Raw genomic sequence first — 25,129 nt, forward strand, 5'->3', positions numbered from 1 at the left:
TCTCTCCCCGAGCACGTGATCCAAAGTAGATATTGTCATATATCAGTTCGGAGCACTTCGCGGACGTAGGAGGGGTTCTCTCTTAGGTAAGATGGGGACGTTCAAGCGATTGGTTTGCAAACACCGCAGAAACATTATGAAAATCAATTGCAGATTTGTATTCGTTTTTCTCTCGTCACTCCCCTCCTCTCCATTCCACAGAGCGAGCAAAGGAGGAGAGAGGGTTGGGGTGGGGGGGTGGGCGGTGGGATGGGCGGGGGTGGTGGCTAGGAGGGGGTAATTGTATTTTTTTCTAGCTGCTGCTCTCTTTTTCCCCAGGATTGGATGAAGGAGGAGTGCTCTCACGTATGCGGGGGTCTGGCCTCCTCCTCATGATCAGCCAGGGGCTAGGGTGGGGATGAGGACCTCTTTCCCCACTGCAAGATTCCTCCAGAGATGTGAACCCTTCCTCCCAACTCTCAAGGGCTCTTACCCTGCCATCCCGCAGAGGGGCCAGTGCCTATTTGGAAGAGTTTGAAGAAGTCGATTCTTTTTTGGGGAGGACAGGGCTGGGTGTCAAGACTCCCTTTCCCCTTAGGAGAGACTCCTCAGAAGAGTATGTGAAGTTTCCGAAAGGTGAGGCAGCCCAGTAGCAAGTCCGTGTCCCAACTTCGTCTGGCTTGCTGTGCTGCTGGCGGCTAGGGACTCAGATTAGTCATAAATGAGTGGTAAGCCCTGCGCCAGCCGCCCAGCCGGTGCCTGGTGAAGTCTGGGAAAAACCTTCTCTAATGTTGTGTTAAATATTTAGTATGAGAGAGTGGCCCTGGGTGAATATTTCATGCCTGCCTTTATTGTCAATCAATGCACAGAAAGCTACAGCCACTGTGGATTTTTAAATCTCAAACCCCAAAGAAAAAGGTTGGAATGAGAGCCATATATCTTCTCTTGGGTTGGGGGCTCAGCCTCAGTTTGGAGGTTAAAAAGAAGCCTGGTGTCAGGGTCCAGGAAGGATATAGTGGCAGGGGGGATTGGTTTGAGTCTTCTATCTTTAAATGATTTGGGCGTTTTAGGGTGGGTGGCGGGGCCAAGCATAGGTCTCCAGAACAGACCAGCAAGGCGATGGAAGGGAGCTGAGTAACCTGGGTTGGCAGGGCAGGGCCAGGGGCCACTCCCAGCCCTGCTCCTGGGTGCTACAGCCAGGCCTTGGTGCCTCCTTCCTCTTTCTCAGCCTTACCCTGCCTTCCTCCACATCTGCCAGCCTTCTGGATGGCTGTGGCCCAAGAGGTGGACTCAGTGGTTCTGCTCTCCCTTGGCCATCCCTCTGGACAACACAAGACACATTTGGGCAGTTAAAAATTACTTTATGGAAAGGTTCTGGACTGGGCCCAAGGGGCCAGGGGCCAGAGCAACTGCCATAAGTAGAGCAACCTTGGATCCAAAGAGGAGCTGCCAGGGCACGATTTGTTCAAGTAGGAGGGGAGGAACCGAAGCCCCCAAGGACTCAGCCCATAGTGCTCTCAGGGAAAGCCAGACATGACGCAAATCTTCTTTACACCCTAACTCATGGTTAAAATTTGGATTTGATTATCTTTGCAGACCAATGATGAGGTACTGAAGCCCCAAAACCAAATGTGGAAGACACAAAAAATGATGCCTCATCCCCAGGTACAGCCTTCTAAATCCACTCCTTCTTAACCTTCCTGCCTCCCCAAATTTGATCTATCTTTAGAGCAATACCTGGAGTGAAGCTGCCTCTGCCATGCATCCCATTCTTGGGGTGGCTCTGTAATACCCAAGGATAGGCCTCTAGCACCCCTCTCCTCATTCATCCATCGCTGAGTGCTGCTTCCCAAGCCCTTCTTTAGACCTGACTAGATCCTAACTGAGGGCAAAGAGGAACTAGGCTGGGGCTTTGTTAAAGTGTGGGACTGCTCCGTCGGTAAGGGGCTAGGAGCTGCAAAAGAAAAATCTGTTGCTTTTTCTCTTTCCTCTACCTTTTTTTTATAGAGTGAACTGGGGCCAGCATTTTTAATTATAATAATGGGGAACTATGGACTATGGTTTTTATGGGGTTCATACTGACCTCATTAAACTTGAGTTTATAGGAGGCAAATGCTCCCCGAACAGAGATAGGAACCTACAAGAGGTGTGGATGAGGTACCACTATCCCTTGCAGAAGTGTGGATGAGGGCTCAGAATCTCAGGTCTGGCTTTCCCCACTTTCCCCCAGGGCCTTGCTTCCTTCCCCATCCTGGCCTCCAGGGCAATGTGGGGCCCAAGCCCCCAAAGTAAATTCTGCACAGTGGGGAGGGGTGTGCTTCCTGTGAGCAGACAGCTGTGGGCCTGAGCACTTGAATTTGACCACCAAAGTTTATTCCAGGGCCACCATAAAAGTGAGCCAGGCAGCTGCTGCAAGGAGCTGCTGGCGGCTCCATTTTCTTGAAACAAAAAAGAAAGGCAAGAAAGAATGTCCAAGGAATTGATGTCCAGGAAACTCTAGGGTCTCCCAACAGAGGTTCTGAGAACTAATGTTATTCCCTTTAAAAGTAAGACACCAAGTTCCATTTTTTCCCCTCATTTTGGTCTGACTATTGATTTTTCAACAACTTTAAAACATCTCAGCAACTGGAGGTTGCTGCTGGGGTTGAGGAGAGAAGACCCAGACTGATGGGGTTGGTGAGGCATTGATTGGCAAAAATGCCCATGTTGTGGGCTGCCCGCCTCCCTACCTGGCTCTAGGTCCAGGCCCCTCTGAAGCATAGACTGAGCTGCTTGCCCCAGATTGCACCCCAGTGCCTCCCCAAAATGAGACCTATTTGTGGCCCTAAACCAGGTCCCAAAAGTCTGGCGAGCCCTACTTCCTGGGGTGGAGGTAGCTTTCTGCCCTCTCATCTCATGGGTGCCTGTGGCCCCGTCACTATCCTGAAGTCCCAGCTTTCACCTGAAATACTCTTCCTCGACAGAGACATCCTGCCTGCTCCACAGCTCTTGGTGGCCTCAGTAAGCACCGCCTGCTTGCCTGGCTTCTAGCAGGCAGCTGTGGTCTGGGCAGCTGCTGTGGTACTCTGGCCAGGGCCACGGACAGACTCCAGAACGCTTCTCTTCCACACATGGATACCAGAAATGGCTTCAGAAGAGGGCAGGATCTCCCAAATTCCAGCCTGGGAGACCCCAGCGCAGCATCCCCCACACAGCTATGGTTGTTTTGCAGCTTGACCACCTTCTCCTGCTGCTCTGGGCTCTACAGTAGATTGTGGTAGGGAAAGGGGCCTACCCCACAGACCATGAACTGGGAGGAAAACCCAGGGAGGCGCAAGGGAACCAGTAGAGCTCTGGTGGGCTTGGACTGTAAATTCAGGTTCCGGGAGGAATCAATAAAAAGATAAACAATAGGTGGAGAGCCAGAGGAGGAAAAGAGCAATTAGGAGGATTTGCTTTGTAAACTATGTAAATGTCTAACCAATGTACTATATACTTGAAATTAATAAAATAAAAGTTTTAAAAAATAAGTGCATGGACATCCTCAGCATTCGGAGGCTGGCTGGGCAAGCAAAGATGTGCCCTCATTAGAAATTGGCTTGCATCTTTCTGCACATATTTGTTTCTTAGAGCAATGCCATTACATTTAACAATCCCTTTAGTGCACTTGGGGATTTTTAGTCCAGTGGTTTATCCTGTACCCGTGGGACACTTCTCACCCCCAGCTCGAGAACTAGAAGGGGAGAGAACTGTCCATTCTCGGTCCCCACCTATCCTCAGCCCTGACCATTGCCCCAAACCCAAAGCCCCAAATCAGGCCACCTAAGAAGACGGATGCTGCTCGGAGGATCCTTGGGCCCCTGGACTGGACAGGGGTAGGGAGAAGGGCAGCTCCTCCGCCCCCGACAGCCCCACCTACCTTCCTCAGCAGAAAGACTGTCCCAGGAGGCTAGCAACAAGACCCCATTTCTCCCTATAAAAGTCCCATTTTATGAGCCGGTTTCACTGTTCCCCTTCACCAAATGCTCTAAAATGAAGGAAATGTCTTAAAAGCAGTCTGGAAATAGAGCCGCTACCTTTGGACCTTGGTTTCCAAACCCAGTTGCAGCAGCAAAGAAAGTGTTTTTTTCTGGGCAGAATTGCCTTGCTGGGCCACCCAGATCTCCCAGTTTCCTGCGGAGCTGAGGCCAGGTTGGCCTGGACGTCATTCCCCGGCTTTAGCGCCTACTTAGGCTCGGACCCAGTCTGCGCAGATCAAAGTGAGTTTGCCGCATTTTTATGAGATCAACTTCAGTGGCTCTTTACTTGTAATCAGACGCCTGGGTAGAAAATGCAAAAGGGAACAGCCTATCAATCCACAAAGGAAAAGCGGAGGGAGAGAAGAAAGAGAGAGAGACACCCATGGAGTGAAAATTTTCAGGTGACACATAGCAAGAAGATTCTGGTCATCAACAAAAAAAGACCCTTCGCCTGCAGCAAGGATGGTTTGCAGGTCTGTCTGTCCCAGCCTCCAGGCCCTGCCATCTGCCTGCACATTTCGCCCCATTTCCGGGAGACGGGAAGCCTGACTCGCCTGTGTTCTCAAGCTTGATGTGAAAGCTTCCACAGTGTGGACACACCACGTGGGGCGAGTGTGGCCGCCTGGATCCAGCAGGGAAGTCGCCTTCGGCTCACAATTTAAAAGTCTCGCTCATTTTTCTGCTTTCCTCTCTGCGGTCTCGGTGGTTCTCTCGTCACTACAGCTAGAAGTTCAGTTACAGGAAGATTCACCAGAGATTTATCGCCTGGCCCCAAACTTGGAGAGCTTCGTTGTCATAAACAGTCGTCTATTGTCTAGACTTTTATCTCCGGGTATGGATTGTGCATTATTGAGGCTCAGGAGACACGACCCAGCTCTGTGGGATATATGTGCAGCTGAGTGCTCGCTCCACCCCCCAAGGATTTCTGCGGGTAGGTTTAGGAGAGTGCACAAATTTGTGTGTGCGGGGCAGGTACACTTGAGTGTCCATGGGTAGAGACCCAAGATAAGGAATGTCTCTCTGTGCCTGGGAACATTCTGGTGCATGTACTTGTGTGTTGGGTGAGAATTTGTCACGGTGTGCTTTGTTCCTGGGGCATTTTTAGTGTTCCTGTCTGGGCTTTGGGGGTTTTATTAACCTGCATCCGCTCGGTCTGTTTATGCCCTTTCGAAGCAGATCATCTGGTGTTTTTCAATATTGAGGCCCATTGTATGTGTTTGCCATCTCTGAGGAAATGGGCTTGGGTGATACCTTTCCAGTCTTGCTCCCTCGGATTCCTTCACCTATCCTCAGTCGCACCTCAGCCTCTGCCTTCACCGGAGTGTCTGGCCTTGCCACACATCCTTCAAATCCCTAAGTCTCCCAAGCAGCTACCAATTTTCTGTCACCTACACGAAACACATTTTTTGCAGGATGAGTTCTGACTATCTCTGTCTTTCCCATACTAGGGGAAATGTCCCAGCTCATAAACACCCTCATTTCCTGGCGTTCCCCTTACCCAGACTGAGGGGGACATCAGAAAGGGCCTTCCCAGACAATTTTGACCTTTTGAAATACTCTCCACAGAACTCTAGATAATGCCAAAGAGGGCCTGCCACTTCCTCCCAGGGGCCTCCTGGCTGCAAATGTCCTCACCCTGGCCACTCCCTCAGCCCCTTGAGTCCTGGCAGTAAGATGTTTGCCCAGATTAAATGTCTGTGGGAGAGACAATTATTGCCTCAGATCTCAGGGTCAGATGTTATTTTTTAAAGCCAGCATACTTTAACACCAGAAGAAATAATCATATTCTCCTCCCCTTTTGTTTTTCATTATCAGAACAGAGTGAGAGGCTCCGGGCACTGAGGCCTAGGAACTCCACTGACCACCCCTACTGCTCCTGGCTGTCCCAACCTGGGCCACAGGCCCCACTTCAGTTCCCTAATAGTCCTTAGGCACCCCGAACTAGGTAGGTAAAGTAGGAGGAGACTGATCTCAGAGGCTGGTTTTCCAGTTGAGAAGGGTGGAGGGGACAACAATTAGGGGTTTGTGGAGCATAAGATTTAACCAGAAGCCCCCTCCATTGCTTTCTGGGTGTCCCTCCCTTCCCCTGCCATTAGAATACCCATTTTAGAAGAAATGGTTAGGCCTAAAAAGGGTCCATGAGCGCAGAGCACGAGAAAACAAACTGAGGTCCAGGAAAAAAGGAGGGGAGCCCTTCACAGTCTTCCCACGCCATATTCATATCCTCTTAGCACCCCCCCTCTCTCGATCTCGATCTCTATCTCTATCTCTATCTCTCTATCTCTGTCTCTCTCTATCTCATCTCTAGTACGACGTTGGAAGGAAAGGATCAAGGATTCCACTTCAGGTTCTTTTCTCCCGTCGCCTCCTTCTTGGACTGAGCCTTTCCGTTGCCCGGCAGCCCGGGCGCTGCCGCCGCTCCGGAACTCACTTTCCCTCCGGCGGGACGGCTGTGGCGTCGCCTAACTCTGTCTCCCTGTCTCTGTCTCTCCCTGCCTCTCCCTGCCTCTCCCTCCCCTCTCAAACCAAAAAATATCTAATATCCTTGTTACTCCGCACCCAAGGCCTGGGCTGAGCGGGCTCAGAGCTGGGGCAGCCGGGATCACGCCGGCAGGGCCGGGTCTTTGCGCGCGTGCTCTTCGCTCTCAGCCTCACCCGCAGCCGGTTTCTTTGCTAGCTGCCGGCTTAAAACGCTTCTCTATCGCCTTCCTGCTTCTCACCCTTTTTCTTTGACTCTGGATCTGAGAAATACATTCAAGTCTCCTATCTCATCACCCCACACACAAACACACACACACACACACACACACACACACACACACACACACACACACACTCGTTCTGCCTCACTTCTCCTTACCGAGTGTAACGTCTTGTTTTCGGAAGGAAATCTTAATAGATATTTAAGCTGTAAATGAACTTTTCTTTGTGACGGCTAATTTTCTGTCCAGTTCTTAACGATCTGCTCCTCTTCGTGGTGGAAAGGAACGGATTTAGAAGTCGGCAGTAGGAGAGGGAGGGGTGGAGAGAGACGAGCCCAGAGTTACAGACAGTGGAGAGAGATACCAAGGACTGAGAGATACAGAGAGGAAAAGAGGCGATGGGGTGAGGAGAGGAGGGAGAGAGGGAGGAAATAAGGGAAGGAGGGAGGGAGGGAGGGAGGGGTCCCCAGCTGGCGGGAGCGGAGCCTGAGAGAGAAAAGGAGAGAAAAGTTTCCCGTAGTCTTCATTAGTTGGCTTCTCTGTCCGCTGCTTCCCCCAACCGACTGAGATCACCTCCAATAAAGGAAAGTGGGGGGGGGGGGTGTCTTTTTTTTTAAGACCCCAAAGAGTTCAGTGTTTACAGACCAGAAATGCCACGGCCACGTCCTGGCAGAAAGAAAGACTGAAATGGAGGACCCGACGCCTTCCTTATAAGGTACCATGCTAACTTGACCTTCACTTTGTCATGGCGCCCTCCGCCCACCCAGACTGCTTTAGGCAGCCAGGCAGAGCGAGAGCCGCGGCGGACCCTGGCCTCTGCCTCCCTCCTTTCTTTCTTTATCTTTCATAACCCTCTTTTCCATTTTTTATTCCCCTCCTTTTTCCTTCTGTCTTTTATTTCCTTTTTTTCCTACCTTCCCTTTTTATTTCCTTCCTCCCCGCCCCCAACTACCCCCTTCATCTTCCTACTTCTTTTCTTTCACTCATTCCTTTTGCTCTTGCCTGCCGGTTTCACGGTTTCAATGGATTCTCTCTTGCCTGGCTCACTGTAGCATTCTGTCAGTCTGTCTCTGTCTGTCTCTGTCTCTCTGTCTCTGTCTCTCTGCCTCTCTGTCTCTCTCTCTCTCACACACACACACCACTCACCCTTTCCCTCTCCCTCTCCTTCTCTCTCTCTAGTCCCCCACCCAGCTTTCTGGTCTTCTGAATCCCAGAAACAAAAAATATATATTTTTTAATTCTTTCCCCACCCTCACCCGAATTGATCCATAGCTATAGGCTGGCTCCCCCCAGCCCAGGTGTCCATGAGGAAGAGGGTCCAGGAAAGAAGGCCAATTGGGATCACAAGGGGCTTCACTCTGGGCTCAGTGCCCAGTTGGGGACAACAATGAACTTGGTTTTGATAAGACCCTGTTTCCCTCTCACTGGCCTCCCCTGCCAAGTCTCTGTGACTCTAGTGGTTTTGAATTGAGGGTGAAGCCCTTGACTGTGGGGGACATGAGGACAGCAGAAACCACTGCTCTTGAGATTAAAGGGGAGATTTAAGTATCAAATTGTTGTTTGCCCTTCTCTGAGCTCTCAGCTCCTAAAATCCTAGAGGTTTCTCTTAAGACATTTGGGGAGGGAATTTAAAGAATTAAAGATTTCAGCAGATTCACACATGCATAAAAATAGGAAAGAGAAGACTATTGGGGCCTCTCTACCTTGCCTCTTGCTGCTCCCAGTCTCCAGTAGAGCTTCCCACATTAACTCTAATCATATCTTGTGAGGCTATAAAATAAATGATATTATCAACACCCTAACAATTGTCTATTGTTTGCTTACTTGTGATAATTACAATACTAGATGTGGCACTTCTATGCAAATAAAGTAAAGGCAAGCAAATATCCTAGAAAATGAAACTGGATCACCAAAGCCTTCAAAACCTTTTATGCCTTCTTGAGGATGTTCCAGAATCTGTAAGCTCCTGACTAAGATCTCCTTGGTCTAGGAATAGCCATCTCGTAGGGTATAGGGTGATACTGGGAGACCCTACCACCTTTTCTTTTATATCTCATACACCCTCCTCCTTCTCTGCACAGATACCAGAGGGAATCAGACAATAAAAGGGAAATGCTTTCTCTCTCTCTCTCTCTCCTCCTACAATTATCCGGATAATTGCATGAATTCTTCCTTGAATGCTGCTGTACAGTCAGGGTTGGGATTTCAGCAGGAAGTGCAAGGGACAGGATTCCAAATGCAGAAAGCTGAGAGCCCTGCCTTCTTACATTCCCAGACTTTATAGTTCTGTCTAGTGTTACATTGTTTCTTCAGGCAAAGATCTTTGTTCACTTTCAGTCATATTTCTCCCTTCCCCCTCCTTTCTTCCTCCCCACCCATTTTGGTCCCTTTAAAGGAGACTCTGATCATCTTCTGCTTTTAATAGATGACTATAAAAATAAAATTAATTCCCCCCTGCCCTTTAATATCCATATCTCTCTGTTAAGTATGAGCATTGGTGAAAATAAACAGAATTAAGTGCTGCGACCCAAACCAGCAATTACATCCAAGTTATTATTTTTTTCTCTCCCACTGGGTCTGGCTTATCTAGGGATATTCACTCTGCTGCCGGTCTGGCTTATCTAGGGATGTTCATTCTGCCGTCAGATAACCAAGGGGTATTTGTAATTTTTTTTTACAAGCTCACTGGGTCCTGAGTCAGCACCAGTCTGGTAGAAAAAGCAACCATGAAGCCAGAGAGAGAGCCACAGGAAGGAAGCGAGCACCATATCAGACAGAGATGAAAAGAAACCACTCGCAGAAATGCAGAGAAAGGAGGAGGCGGCAGGTCCCCCAGAGGGCAAGACAGTCAGAGACAGAGGTTTATGTACTTCTATTTAAAGGAAAAATTTTAATTTGAGACTTGATGAAGAAAAGGAACATTTCTGGGAAGGGAAGAAGAGAGGGAATTACCCTAGTCACAGCAGAATACCCCAGAAGGGGAGAATGCTGGATGCTGGATAAACCCAAGTGGGTGCCCCAAACAGCCCACCAGTCAGTTGCTGCCCTACAGACTGCTGAGCTGGGGCCTCAAAGCCCCCCCTCGCGGCCACCAGGGCTTCCTAGCTCTCCTTATCATCTTCATCTTTATGACAAGACTTGTTAACAAGACCAGCAAGCTGGCCACGTACATCTATCTAAGCCGCTCATGCTCAGCTAAGCAGCGGCCGGCGTGGCACTAATTAATTGATTCCTTTGGACAGTAAAATATGGCCACATCTACATGGAACCCATCAACTCATAAACAATATCTCTGCTGGATGTGAGTGCATTGTCTCTCAAAGATTTTTCCATAGACATGTGTCATGCAGTCCTGGGTTTTTAGCCGCTAAAGAAAGACCTAAGTGGGACTAATTTTTAAGAAGCCAAAACAGTTAGCTCAGTGTCAAGAAATGCTTTAAGTTACTACTATCCGAGCGGGTTTTGTTGAAAAAAGCTTGGATTATAAGATACCCTTTTTCTACTGCTTGTGTAGACCCGGCCAACAAGGTTAAGGATGGGAACCGGAGCAGAGAAGCTGGGTAGGCCAAAATGCTCTCCCGGGTTGGCTGGGAAGGAGTAGGGCTGCTCCGGGATTTGAGAGGAACATAGAATATGAGGTCTAGCATTTGCTTCATGCTGCTCTCTAGACTTGAGATTTAAAGATAAAAACTTTAAAATTTAAACAAGCCTTTACTTTTAGGAGCTCTCAAGTGCTCAGCACACACCCAGAACCTGTCTGTAGCTCAACCTGCCTGTTATACACCTCACTAGGCCGTTGCATTCCCCTCCTTCCCCCCTTCCTTAACTGGCAGCCTAGAGTAAGTCTATAATATATTTATATTAGATCTAGAAGAACACGTCCTGAGACATAGGGTGTAACCTAATTATATAATGCTAATTTCATACATTCGTGATTATGTAGATTCTGCTGCTCTAAATATAGACCTTGACTTCAAACAAGAGATGCAACAGGGAAATAGAGATAGGAGACCATTTATATAAATAATCCATGTAGACATAGAAAGGGTTTTGAAAAACCAGAAATAATAGAAATACAGAAGGACAGAAGGTGCTAGTCGATAGAGATTGTCATTGCTAATGCTTGAGCTTCCTCCAGCTACTATTTAAGTTTGCAAGAGAAATGTGTCTTATAAATACAATAATATGTAAACTCAAAGAATGTACTTCAATTGTATTTGTTAAGCAAACAACATATTTTTCATACACTGGGTAGATTTGTATTTTGTGTATATATAATAATGTAATGCATTTTTAATGCAGTTTTTATTATGGACATATTAATATCTGGATGCATTTTCTATGCACTGATTTTATATGCCTTGTGGAATGTAAACACCCATGTAGCTAAATAGATGCAAGACTGTAATTCTCTGTGTAGGATATATGTAAGTGTACTGTCTATATATGTAAATGAATTTTTACATGTGGTGGATATACATGCTTTATGTAATCTTTTTTCTAGGAGGTTGCTCTTCTATACAATAGATAGAAATGCTTCTGTATGTATATTTTCTAGAGGAATATATTTTTCATGCCCAGAATGTACATGTAATATAGATATCTGTGCATTTTAGACTGTTTCAATATATTGGTTATGTTGGCAGCATGGCTAAGTGTGCATTTTATGGAACATCTTTTTCCGGCTCAATATGTGGACAATGCATCTTTTACAGGGAGCTTTCTTAGCAACAACTGTCAGTGAGTCACATCCACACAGACCTGTCCTTGAAGGAAGTTCTCCATTCTGGATCAAGGAAACTGACAAAGTGGAGGCTGGTCTCCAGTCCTCAGCAAGTGGCTTTGGCTCAGAGAGGAGAAATCATTCACAGGCAACCGGCTATTTACACTGGCTAAAGATCCGGCTGTGTTTGGTTTCTTCTAAACTCAGTTTCTTGGCTCCTGTGCCAGGCTCCTACCGGCGGCAAAGGCTTTAGGAGCCTCGGGGCAGAGCCGCTGGCTGCAAGAGGGGCGGCGGGAGGGCGGGCCGCGGCTGTGGAGACACTGCGTGCCCAGCAGAGGGAGGGCACTTAGGAGAAAGGCCTAGTTCCCACAGTCCAGCAGCGCCTCAGACTCAGGCTGTTCTTCGAAGTCTCCCACAAACTCACGGGGCTTTCCCCAGGCCTGGAGTGCTCAGGGACGAACGGCTGAGCAGGTCCCGTTCTCCGCAGCCACCAACGCTCCGGCCAGCAGGGGTCATCCCCTCTCTGGCGGGGCCCCGGCGACCTCGGGCGGCGACCAAGAGCTGCCTGCGCTGTGGGTCGGCAGGTCAGAAGGAGCTGGGAGGCATGCTGGCTGTCCTTGTCCCCGGACCCTGGAGCAGCCCGGAGCCGGGGCCGAGCCGGGCGAGGAATTGGACCGAAGTCTCGGAGTCCTCGCCACCAGGCCAGGGGCGAGCGGCCCAGGCGTCCGCACCATACCCCGCGGCCGACGCGCCTTTGTCTCCCCGCCTCTCCTAAGCAGCTAGCGCGAGCGCCGCGCCGGCTGCAGCGGTGCGGGACGTCCAGGGTCGGCGGGCGTCTGGCGCACGCTTCGCTGCGGAAAACCGACAACTCGGTCTTGACCGAGACAGACATGGAAGAGCGACCGCTCCAGCCTAAGGCTCTGGCATATGCGGGGCTGCAGGATCCGGGGCCTGCAACCCACCTCGCGCCGAATTACACCGGAATCTTCGGCGCCTTCATGTGCCCGCCACGCAGAGAGGGTTGGGGACTCCGGGGTGCGTTTCGCGCGCAGGCTCGGGGCCTAAGAACGGCTCTTACTTTCCCGGTAATGGCGGGGAGGATGGGCGGGGACTCCGGCCTGTCCGGAACCCAAGGTCCTGGGGATTTGCTTTGTTCGCAGATCGGGGTCGGCAGTCCCTGCTCTTGCTCTGGGTCTGAGCCATCGATCGCACCCGGTTTCCGGCTGCATTAGCATCCACAGAACCCGGGCTGCAGGGCCAAACTCGCGCCCGCTCAATAGTGGTTTTAAACACTCTAGCTGCGTTTATGCAGGTCAGAGTGGAGTAGAACTGGGTGAATATCAGGGCCAAATACACAATTCATTTGGAAGTTTACAAATACACAACAGCAGAATTATTTTCTACCTGAATCGTCCAGATAACACCCTTTTTCTTGATCCTCAAGATCCAGTTACAGACCCAGGTTGCTTTGTCTTAAAGTCGGTGGAGTAAATTGTAGTTTAGGGGACTTAACCAGACATCGTTGCAAAATAGATGAAATCTTTGCTCAGATCCAGAGCTCAGCCATGCCTTAAGTATTTTGGGTTGTAGCTCAACCATGAGCTTCTTTTGGGCCGGGAGACCCAAGGATTTGTTTTTTCAGCCATTGGGAGGAGGTTATAGTGTCTTTCCTTCTGTGACAGCTCCCCCAGTTATTGAGTCTCAGGGCTTGTGTAGACACCACCCAACAAGGTAATTTCTCTCAGACTTGCAGTGTATCTGGGAATAAGTCAAGGGAATAAATTAAGGGCCAGTTACTCCTGACCTCCCTAAAGTTCTTCCTTCCTTTTTAGACAGAAATGCCTTTACTCTTAACTCTTCCTGTATAGATGCGTCTTAAGAAGAGGATAGTCACTTGTCTAGTAGATTCATTGTTATTCACACTCTACCCCTCCCCTTTATTCAGACCAAGGAGAAGCCACCCATTCCCTCTCTGAGCTCATGGCTGCCAGAAAGTATCCAGTTTCCAGCCTCATTCACACTCTGTGGGGACATTGTATGAATACCCCCAAAGCTTGGGATTGCCTTTTTGCCCGAACCCCTCATCTACACAAGACAGCTGGGGATTGCAGGGTAAAAGGAAAACGAGGTTTGGTTTATATTTCCTGGTTTTTCTAGTTGCAGGAGTAAAGAAAGAAAGAAAATTTTCAGAGCAGGAGGCGTGGCTTGAAGCCTGGGCTCAGCAGTTGGGGGGGGGCGAGGGGGGGTGCTGCTATTCCAGAGCAGGCACAGGAGGGTGGAGGGAGAATTTGGAGGAGATGCCATGATTGGAGCCAGGCTGTGAGAAAGAGAAACTGGGACCAGAGGCCCAAGGGTAGAGGCAGAGGGAGGGCATCCAGTCCAGAAGGAAGGATTGAGGTGGAGATGCGGAGGGCTCATGGGCTCAGCTGGAACTGAGACTCTGGCCTAGATCTAGACCTTTTTCTGGCATAGCCCAGAGCAGGTCAGTGGCTAAAGGAGATGGAGCCTATTTCATCAGCTTCAAGTGTTTTTTTAATACCCTGCCTAGTCTCGTGCAGTGCACACCAGAGGGAAGCCATGCGGTTAGGACCATGGGGTTGAAGTGTAGACCCACCAACACCTGCCCCATATCCTAGGGCACTCTTATCATCCCAGCCCCTACTTGCTACCGCCGTTAACCTGGCTTTGTTTCGTGGAGATCCTGCAGGTCAGACTTCCTTTTTTCTGGCCCTGAAGCTAGTTCTAGTCTCTTCCAGGCTATCTACATTATTTTTACAGCCCCACAATTTCTCAAATATTCCGCCCTCCCCAATCTATTGCCCCCCAATTTTCTCTCTTCTAGTAAATGCGTGGGACTGGAGATGACAGCTCATCAACAGATCTTAGTTGCTCATATTTTTTGTTGCCCCTGCAACTGCTCTTCCTTTATTATTATACTTTTATCGCTTTTATTATTCACCTGAGCTGGAGAAAATAAAGTGGGAAACAGCTAGGAGGCTGGGGTCCCATTCTTTTAGGGCAGAGGAGACAATGTGTGGAAACTCGGTTAAATATTTTTTCTCAAAAAAAAATCACATCATCATACAGTCATGTTTTAATTCTTATTATTAATATTAATATAATGAAGCAACTCTGTACAAGGACTATATAAAGGAGAAAACGTGCTAAGGACAAACATTTGAATAGGAGGGCACACTACAGAGAGCTGGGAATGAAGGAAGGAGAGGGCATCTACCCAAAGGGACTACACAAGGTACTAGCAATAGACACAGAGAACAGGACATAGATTGACAGAGAAGTTCACAGAAGTCAAGTTTAAAGCGACAGGAAGAGAATATTGCATATCTTTGTCTCCCCACCCCTTTTGGAGTATTCTGGTCTATCTTCTCTATTAGGCTATAGGAATCAAGCTGGAATGGTAGAGCTGGAATTCAGCACCCCAGAGCCCAAGGGGTCACAGGAGGGGCTGCATGAAGGGGTACATGGGTGACCAGGCAAAAGGGAAAGTATCTCATACCTGGGTCAGCCCACAGGGAAACATGTAGATAGCTGGAATGGTGATGATTTCTGCAAACTTGTATATAAGTAAAACAAGTTTATATGGGTGGGGAAGTGTGTGTCAGGTGACCAGTGGGGGTTGGGGACATGTGATTGTATAGCCACTCTGCAGGGCTGTATTTGGGGATATGAGGCTGCCTGCTTTTAAGTACGGTCAGGAGAGTGGGGTGGGCCCAGTGATATACTGAGCTCAGCTGTGCCTATGTGTTTGCCTGTGCCTCTGCACAATCCTATACAGGGACTTGAAGCTGTGTGCTGGTGAGAGAGTGGGGAACTCTGGATTGACTTTCAAGAGTGTGTTATGGGAGACTCACCCTAGGTGGGAAAAATTCCAAGCTAGCAGATTGGTTTCACACTTTCTAGGCTGAGCTTAACTCCCATCAGTCCCTTGTTCCTGGCAACAGTGAGTTAGCAGATGGGAGTTTGGGAGACTCTCACCAAGAGGGATAAAAATGAAATGTGGGAAGGCAGGTGAGCTGTTTCACTGCTTCTCTCTCCTAAGCCAGCCTAGGATCTTTTGGGCTGGGGCTGGGGCCTGAAGGGGGCTGTGAATAAAAGCCACTCTTTGGCCTCCAACTGGTTCTAGGGATGTGCTCCTTCCTGTGCTCTGGTCCACAAGTAATCAGTGGCTCTAGGCCTGGGAGGCAGAGGCAGTGGATCCTGAGACAAAGGGCAACGTTGGGAAGTGGGGGTGGGTAAAAGACAGAAAGAATTGGGCGGGGGGCTGTAGCACCCCCTCCTTCATTGTCACCAGCCTGGGAAACCTGGGGTGAGCTGGGGCCTCTGTGGCTGGTAGCCTCTTTAGAGGCGAATTCTCCTCCCGCCTCGTAAATTATGCCAGTCCAGCCTCCAGCGGCCGTGACCATGAACGCCAGCGGGGATGGGAGAATCAGTGGTAGCAGCTCTGGCTGCCAGAAACTCTCCCTGCCAATCAATGCCACACTTCATAGCCCCTTTCACAGCCTCTTGGGCTTCCCGAAGGGCCAGGTGGGGGTCCCTGGAGTGGCTACTGAATAGGAGGCTACCTCTGCTCAGCTTTCAATTCCCCGCTTGTAGCTTCCGGTTCGCAGCTGCCTGGGAGGCAGGAAGAGTGGACAGCAGCACACCTGTGAGCAACTGGGCTGACAGAGGGCTCGGGAGAGGGCTGGGGACCACGAAAAAGTTCAGGCAGCTTGCCCTAGAGGGAACATAAGGCTGATGATCACCTTGTCTGATGCCGGGTCTACCAAACATCCATGCCTCCACCTGCTCTGCCGTCCTTGCCTGGAGAATGCAGACCCCTTGGACTTGGGCATTGTTGATCATTCTATTCTCCCAAACCACATTTTTTTTTCTAGGTTCCCCCACTTCCTTCTCCTTGCCCAGAGATACCTTGACCCCCTTTGCTCTCTCTGGCAATCTTCAAGTCTCACTCCTTCCTCTCAGTGCCTCCTAACCTCAACAACAGTGAGTTTTGGGAACCTTGGTTCCACTGTTCCTACCCTCACCTACTACTGCAGGCAGACAGACTTAAGACCATGGAAGGAAAGTGGTGGGAGGGGGTGCCTGAGTCACCTTTCCTCCAGATCCTCAGCTGGAGGCCCAATGCCCAAGTCCTACCTCAAACCAGCCTCTCCCCAGCACCTCAGCCTTCCCTGCTCCAACTCATAGCCTACAGCGATGGGCTTCTTCTCTCCCTGGCTGGGTTCTTCCTTTCTCTCTGGGACCTGGCAGGGCCTGCTGGGGACGTGTAGGAGGGAACCACGAACAAAACAGACAAGAGGATGTCCAGGGAGAGCCTGCCAGAGATGCCTGGCATTCTAAGCGGGGAATGTGTCCCAGGCAGCTCCCCCTCTTGCTCTCTGCCAGAGACAGGCTCAGTCTGGGGCTGATGCCCATGTCTTGCCCCTTAAAAGAAAGAAAGAGCTTGCTCCCTCAACAGAAGTCTCTTCTTTTTCATTCTCCGGTTCTGAAACCAGATCTTGACCTGCTGGTCACTAAGATTCAAGCGGTCTGAGAGTTCCCTCCGGCGCTGCCGTGTGATGAACTCGTTCACCAGAAACTCGCCCTCTAGCTCCGCCAGCTGCAACTTCGAATAGGGCTTGCGCTTCTTCCGTGAGCGGCTGTGGATCGGGTACCAGGGCGTGCCTGGGTGGAGACGAACCAGCAAGGTTGACCAGAGGACCAAGAGGTGACAAGCTCAGTGTCCTCAGTCCTTCCCCAGCCCCTTTCACCTTGGTCTAATGCCCCCACCCCAAGCCCTTCCTCTCCTGTCTCCTCTCTTTTATACAGAACTTATAACTCTCCATCTCTCCATCTTCATCATTCTCTTTTTTCTCTTCCACTTCTTGCCTTCTCATCCCTTCTGAACTCCTACTTCAGTATCCCTGACCCTTCTATGTTCCAATCCCCTTACTTCTCCCCAAACCATTTCTTCTCCAGGAATCCTGGCCCCTTCCTCTCAAGAGAGAGTGGTGAGAGTAAACTCTGTCCACTGGCTTTTCTTAAAAGAAAAAAATGTAGGTAATGAGGGCCTGTAGGAAGGGGGAGGGTGAGCCCTGGGAGAGAAGGAACCAAGCTCTGGGTCTCCACCCCTCCACTCCCCAGGGGATGTCTGCCTCAGGTCCCCCTTCTCTGGAGCTCCCTGCTCCCTCCAGCCACAGGCTGAGGAAAAAAGGGATCTCTCCAGTTCTTTTATGGGGATATTTACATGTTTATGGGGCTCCCCCTCACCCCACACTTCTTTTTAAAAGAGGCGCTCCCTCGCCACACATTCTGTCACTCCAGGTGGCCCTAGCTCAGTCCTACCTTGCCTGCCCTGGTAAGTCGTTCCGCCCAGAGTAAGCCTCATGAGTGGGCCGGGGTGCTTACCGCTGGCTGAGAGCCCGCCGCCAGGATTTAAAGGCGATACCAAGCTGCTGGGGTCGCCCGCGCCGGCACTCTTGTTGCCCTCGTTGAGCAGGGACGAACTGGAGTCGGATTCCAGCGACTGGCACGAGGGCGGATCGTGTGGAGGTCCCGCGCCACCGTCGCCACCGCCGCCGCCTGTCGCGTAGTCGTACTTGAACCCGAGCGCAGGCGGTCCCGACGGCTCCAGCGGCAGCAGCGCTGCCCCGGGCGCGACTCCTGGGCCCGGGTCACGCCCGCGCTCCTCACGCTTCAGGCCCCCGCCGCCGCCCTCGGCGCACGGCTCGCGGTAGTATCCCTTGCTGTCCTCCACGCGCGCCAGCTCGCACGTGCGGCCAAAGGGCGGGTTGAGCGAGACCGGGCTGCCGAGATAGGGCTGCGGGTAGCCATTGCACGGCTCCGCCGACGGCCAGGGCAGCGAGCACACGTTGTCGCGGCGCGGGTAGGACAGCGAAGGCAGCCCGGGCAGCTGCGCCCCAGACGCACGGAAGTTGGGGAAGTAGAAGGTGTCTCCCGTGTGGATGTTGACCAGCGGCCCCACAAACCCGGGATTCAGGAGATTATGCTCGCCCATTTCCGCGGGGCCCGACCGGCAGCTTCTACTTTATTGCTATCTGACATTAAACATAGTTAAACCTGCACTGGCCACTCATTGGCCATCCAGCTCACGTGGGCGCCGCCGCCAGGGGGATGGGTGGGGACAGTGAATCCCCCAACCCCGCACCAAGTCTAACTTCCCCCATCCCCAATCTGGGGGGTGGGGTGGGACGCAAAGGCAGATTTATTCACCTGCTTCTGCTTTTTGAAAAAAAAAAAATGATATAAAACCTAAGGCAGAAAGTGAGGCAATCGCCTGACACGGGACAAGAGGGAAAAAGCCACACCAAAAATAGACGCACGTACACACTTCTGCACCCTGCACCCCGCACTCCCCAGATGTATTATCTTCTTGCCAACAACTGGCCAAGCACAACCCGTCCCTCTTTAATTAGCTCCTCTAATAACTAAAACCGTTGGAATTTACAATATCTCTCCAATAAATTACATTAGATATTGTGTCATATAAAGTTTACTGGCTGTTTAAGGAGACGAATGAGCCCTTTGGCTCGGGGTTTATTTACAGTAGAGGCAAAGTGGGGGTAAGGGCACGTTTTCCTGCCGCTATCTCTCCCAGCCCTGTGGCTGCTGTGCTCTTCTTCTTCAGCTCTTTCGCCCCAGGAATTTGGGAAGACGTTTGGGGCCCTCTCCTTCAGGAAGAAATGGAGGAGAATTATTAATGCGGGTCTCCCAAGCCAAGTCGAAAGCCGCCCCAGCCTCACACCTCCACTCAACTGGTAGAGAAGGGGTGGATGCAGAGGGAGTCAGAAGAAGCAAAAAAAGCAGGCACCCAGCTGGATGTGGATCTGCCTATCTGCTCTTGAAATTCTGGGGTCTTGAACTACTTTTTTCTCTGACTCTGGTTCAGAAGGGCTTCTGGGGTTTCTCCCAGAGTCTTTGCAGCAAGAGTCTCTTGGTTTACCTGGGAGGCTCCTTATTCCTACTGGGGAGAAAGCACAGGCATCCCTGAACCCACCCAGCCTGCCGCTGGGGCCATCAGATAGCAGCAATGAGGCCAGTAAGTGTGCTGGGAGTGAGGGAAAGAACTCTAGAGAATTACTTTGTTTGGGGGCTTAAAATTATATTTATGGTGCTAATCTCAGACGCTCTTTTCAGAAAAGGCTTAGAACACAATGCTGGTCATTGGTGAGATTCATCAACGTCTGGAAACCACAATCCAAACTCAATTAAGTCCACAGGACACAGTCAAGTGGATTAAAATGAGAAACAAAACAAAACCTTCAAAACTAGGTGTATTCTACTGGAGTCTAGTAGACAAAATATTCTGATCTCTATGTGATTATTTTGGGCTCCTATCCAATGCACAGCTTTAAGTAATACAAGGTGAGATAAATAGTTTAGAAAACGTCTAAATATGAAAAAACACCAGAAGATTTAGAGAAAATTAGACTGAGAAAGTCCAAGAGAATATGGGAAAAAGAAACCCCTGTAGGTGAAAGTTAAATGTCTGAACATGAGACAAAGCAGACAGAAGCAAAAAATTCTCTTCTCCCCCTTTTCTCTCTCTTCTCTGCAGGACCCAGCAGAGAGAAACGCAGATTCTTTGAATTCCACAGCTCCCAGCAGCGATTTCATATCCCAAACCATAGCTGCTCACTCGGACAGAAATGTGTCCACGGGGTCGTTGCCCTGCCCAGCGCAGCTCTCAGCTAGGTGCCTGCCCCTCGACCTGCTTCCCCTTCCCTACCCTGGCCCTCCAGGCTGCTGGGCCACGTCCCCACTCCCACCGGAACCGAGGCCAAGGGGTGAGATGCTAGCCCTGATTGTTCAGTCATCCCAATCAGAACCGCGAGAGCCAGGGAGCCAAGAAACGGGCAGGAGACCGCCTGCACTGGCCCTTTTGTGCCTAATTGATTAAGGGGCTGCATGGCTGCAGAGAGGAGCATCCCTCATCTGCAAATCCCACGTCACAGCACCTCCATCTTATTTATGTCCCCTTTTCAAGATATATTAAGGACCGCCACTGAAATTTTAATTTTTAAAAATTTATTTGGGGTAATTTGGGTTATAAAGCTAAACAGAGTGTGACTTTAATATTGTCGCTGTCTTCAATCAGAACACTGCGCTGGCGGCGAGGTCTGCAGGCCTCCAGGCCTCCGCGTTTAGCCGCTATTGTTGGCGTAAGAAGCTTCGCTGAGTAATCACTAGTTCTTGTGGGTTGGAGACTTCTCCCCCTTCTCTTTTTCCTTCCAGTCTTCTAGGGGGAGAGGACCCCAGGAGGAAGGTCTCAACCTCTTCCCATTCCTCCCTAGCTCGAAAATCTCATGCGCAGAGCTCTGCTCGCGGCCCTTCGGCCAGGCGGCGGAGCACACAGAGCAGCGGCCACAGAGCGAAAGATGCAGCGCTGGGGAAATGAGGACGGAGTGAGGGCTTCCTTCAATCGCAGTTTCTCCTAGTCCTATTTGGCACCATCAAAAAAAAAAGGCCATTTCCCCAGGTTTCAGACACTGTAGGCACTTGCGCACATATAAACCCCTCTTCCTTCCCTGCAGCCGACCCTGAATCCTCGGGAGAACTGCCGAGAACCTCAGCAAAATTTGCATCCCCGGTGTCCTGTTCCTCAGGCCCAGTGTGAATCTAGGAGTTTTCAGGTCCCCGGCGAGGACCCAGGAAATCTAAGCGCCCAACCTTCCCTTGTACCACTGCGGTTCTGTCCTCCTGTGAGGCACCCGCCGCGCACGCAGCTCAGGCTCCCCTTCCATAACCGGGCTCGGACAAACAGGCCCCTGAGCGCCGCTCTTATCCTGGGTCCCCGGGACCGGCGGGAGACTCGGGTGCGAAGCTTCAAATCTAAATCCAGCGTTGGCAAGACTTGCTCGCCAGGAGCCTACTGGGGTCGGATACGGAGAATGGGAAGGACTAGCGTCCAAAGCGATGGACGACGGAATCTAGCTGGGTTTAATCCGTTCGCACCTTTCAGCTCCCGAACAAAACTCTAATTGGCCAGGAACTCGGGTTCCGAAACCGCGGAGCGATCTGTACTTCCACTCTCCCGCGTATTAATCAAATCACAAGATTAGAGGAGGTGGCCCGCTTGCTGGCATCTGGGCCGCCGGCTCCTGCTGCAGCTGGCTAGGCTCAACCATGCCCCCTCATTAAGGCAGAGGTTAATCAAAACCGAAGGCCAGGATGTGGCCCAAGGATTTCCTTGAAGACCCATTGCAGCTCTCATACTTCCGTGCATGCAGCAGCAGGATGCCACCACCGCCTCTCCCGTGCTTTCTCTGCTGAGCCTCCAACCCTCCCTCATCCTCAGGGCATCTCGTGGGGCTTCGAGTCCCCGCCACCGCCTAGCCAGGCGAAAGGGATTAATTATAATATTTACACTGGCTCTGGTGGTAGGGGCAAAGTGGCTGCGGGAGACAGGCCGCCGCGGAGCGGCTGTGAGTGGCTGTGTTTGGACTTCCCTGCCAACTCGAAGTCAGAATTATTCGGTGCGATACTGCCTTCTCCCCTGTCAATCGAGAAGCCGCAGTGGCCCAGTTCAAGGTCACTGTCTAGTTTGCAGAAAGCGATTCTGCTGCGTATGAAAAGAGGCAGACCCTGGGGCCTTGTAGGTAGGAGCTGGGCTGGCAGTGAGAGGGGAGATGAAAAGCGGGGGATGTGGAAGATCCTCCTCCTGACCTTTCAATCCCTTCTATTTCGTCCTTTGGGGGCAGCTCAGGCTTGGGACAGGATCTTTGTTGAGGGGCGGAGGTAGGGGGCTCAGTCTCCTCTTTCTTTGCTTCACTAGCTCCTCCAGGCGTTGGAGCCCACCAGATTTCCAGGCCTCCCGTGGGGTGCCCAGGACTTAAGAAGAAAATAGGGAGACCACCTTTCCACCTCTCACCTGAGCATTTCTAAACGGGACATCTTCCCCCAGTTTCTGTCCTTTCGGCAGGCTAATAGTTAAATAGTTTCGCGGCTCTGACATTTTCCCCCTCCGCCAGCAGAGGATCTCCTCCGCCTAGTGAATTACGGAGTGTCAAGAAAGGTGTAGCGACCAGTCAAGCAAAAAAAAGCACCTCTCATCAAACGCCACACCCACAGCCGCCTGCCAGTATCCCGGAGCGCCAGTGGGGTAGGGGTGGAGGGTGAGTAAGTAAGGGGGCGCACACTGGTCTCAGCGGACCTCGAAGCTCCGTATGGGGTGACTACTCCCAGTAGCCCCTGCCCCACAGTTGGCAGCTCGTTGTGACCATGGCTTCTGGCCAGGCCTAACTTCTAGGGTGCGGCTGAGATCTGCTTAGGTTGTGCTCTATCCAGCTATCCAAATGTTCTCCAAATCCAAGCCCCCAGTACAGGGTGAGGGGCGCGGGCGGATTGGAGTAGGAGGAGGCAACCGACCTAGGAGGCTGGTGGGGGTGGGAAGATGTGCTGCTAATCCCAAGGCTGGCTGGACAGGAGAGCCGGGGTCGCCTTACCTTTGGAGACAGAAGAGGTTCAGAAGGGTGCGAGGCGGGGGTTCTCAGCCTCCAGAAACCCTCTGGGTCCCCCCTCCCCGAGGCCGACCGCAGGCCAAGCAGGGGTATCTGAGGGCGGGGCGGAGGAGGCGGAGGGAGCCACCAGCGGTAGGCGCGCAGGAGCTGAGTTGCCGAGCATCTCTGGCGAGGCCGCCTTTTATGGGCGTTATTAGCGCCCCTGTCTAGACTGGAGAGGACACCTCCTCTGTGTGTAAACAGAGGCGGCGGGCTCTGGCGGGAAGGGGATGGCGCGTCAAGGGGGCGAGCGGCCCTCCCCTTCTCTGGCCACCGGAAGATCAAGGCCTTTTCCACCCTCCCCCCCCTTCTCTGTGTTCCCTGTGATGTCAAGGTCAGAAAGACCTAGTCACGGTCAAGGCTAAAGGAGGAAGAGCCTGGTTGGTTGCGAAAAGACTCTGGCCCCCTCCTCCTCCCAGAAGCCCCTTGCTCCCCAGGGCCCCGCAATCCTCCAGCAGTTCAGGTCTAAACACACATCTGCCTGAATCAGCAGTTGGAGTTTTTTGAGGGGGCGGTTTCCGACACCATCCAAGCAGGGCCCAGGTGGATCCTAGGGTGGGGAGTTCTCTTTTGAATAGAGGGGGCTGCTGCAGGGTCCCCAGCTCCAATCCTTTCAAAGATGGAGAATGTCCCAGGGGCTGTTCCTGCCTTATGCCCATACTGGCCTGCTAATCCAGCCGTCTGTGGATCAGCCTCAGGAGCAGATGGTCTGGAGACTGTCGTGGAGGGATCCCCAGAGAACTGCTGGCCTTGCTCTCTCAGGTGGGTTCCCGGCTGTGAGACTACCGACTGAAAAGCCCAGCTCTAGATCTGGGGACTAAAATGTGAGTAGGGAAGGGATTTTTTCCCCCCCAAGCTCAGAAAGATGTAACTGAGCCCTCCTTGCCTGCAGGGCAGAATGACCTCCAGATGGAGAGTCCTGTGAGGCTCCAGCCCACCAGGTCCCCTGTCTTGGCCTCAGAGGGCATGAGGAGTGGAGGGTGCCATCAGATTATGAAAAATAGCAGAAGCCTCAGTCCCAGAGGATAAGGACTGTTTCCAGGGGAAGCCTCTGTGCTCACAGCCCTTTAGACCTCTTCTAGCCCCTTGCACCCTTGTATTTATTACAGTCTCTCTTTCCCATAAACACTAGAAGACTAGCCTTGGAAAGAAAGACTTTTTATAGACTTAAATAAAGAACAGAAAACACATTTTATACCCTGGGATGAGAGCTGGGGTTCTCACTCCTACTTACACAGCTGCACACACAGGCAGTAAAGACAGAAAATTCTCCACTGGTCAAAGGCTCTATATACACACATGTGTGTGAGTGTGTGTGCACACACGCATACACACATTCACAGGAATGTCTTGCAGAGTCCCCAGTAAGAATGCAAACTCTTGGAGGAAGGAAAGGTAAGGGACCAACTTGATCAGGAAAAAATAATACATTTCCCCACTTTGCCTCCCTAGAACACACACTCACAATACCTGTCTCACAAGAGCATTTCCATTCTCATGTGCACTTACTCTTATGGAAGAGGCAGCTCTTTAAAATTGATTCAGTCATGATAATTCTCCAAAAATCCATCCAGATGTATTTAATCCAGGGCATGAGAGGGTCCTAAACACCCTGGCACACTGGGACTCAGAGGGACTTCAGTCTATGCACTGGATTACTGGAATCCCAATGCAACCCCAATGAGCCTGCATAAGCTTTCTCCTCTTTTCCATCACCTTCTTTTGGATTCTTAGCATGGATCCCTCTGTGTGTGGGAAGATTCGCTCATTTGACTACTATGTGTGGGTTTGTGTGCGGAAGTGAGGGATCCCTCGGAGAACTCTAGACTTCTCTTTCCTCACTGAGTCTCCAACTTCCACTGTGTCTACACTGTGTTGTGGAACTACCCAAGGCACCCATTCAAGTCAAAAGGGGTGAGGGTCCATATTAAGGGATCCCCAGGCCTCCTGTATACTCAGTTCCATTTTCTGACCAAACATACATTAATCTTCAATTCTTTCCATCTCAGGGACACGCTGGGGTTTTGGGCAGAGGTTAGAGTGGTGGGTGGGAAGAGAAAAGGGAGATGAACATTTAAAAAAAAGAATGAAACTTATTCCTGGGAAATCACTTACTCCCTCCTAAATCTCTACTGCCTTGCATGTGATTCTTTGGTAGTTAACCCAGAGTTGAAACAGAGTTAAACAGGACTGGCGTCACATCAGTAG

General features: G+C 51.0%; 1 protein-coding gene and 1 long non-coding RNA gene across 2 annotated transcripts; both read right to left on the bottom strand.

Moving 5' to 3' along the window:
* Window positions 1–14,484: 14,484 nt before the first annotated feature.
* On the bottom strand, window positions 14,485–18,443 carry HOXC12 (homeobox C12). The gene is made up of 2 exons (XM_039862198.1): window positions 17,811–18,443; window positions 14,485–17,087 (listed from the first exon to the last, which is right to left on the bottom strand). Exons 1-2 carry the CDS (start codon window positions 18,418–18,420, stop codon window positions 16,849–16,851), a joined length of 849 nt encoding a protein of 282 aa, XP_039718132.1. The 5' UTR covers window positions 18,421–18,443; the 3' UTR covers window positions 14,485–16,848.
* Window positions 18,444–20,433: 1,990 nt separating this feature from the next.
* On the bottom strand, window positions 20,434–23,350 carry LOC120602169 (uncharacterized). Its single transcript, XR_005652647.1, has 2 exons — window positions 22,868–23,350; window positions 20,434–20,862 (listed from the first exon to the last, which is right to left on the bottom strand). It is a non-coding gene; the product is annotated as an uncharacterized LOC120602169 (long non-coding RNA).
* Between the last annotated feature and the right edge of the window lie 1,779 nt (window positions 23,351–25,129).

Source organism: Pteropus medius, unplaced genomic scaffold, assembly GCF_902729225.1.
Source record: "Pteropus medius unplaced genomic scaffold, Ma_sr-lr_union100, whole genome shotgun sequence".
NCBI lineage: Eukaryota > Metazoa > Chordata > Mammalia > Chiroptera > Pteropodidae > Pteropus > Pteropus medius.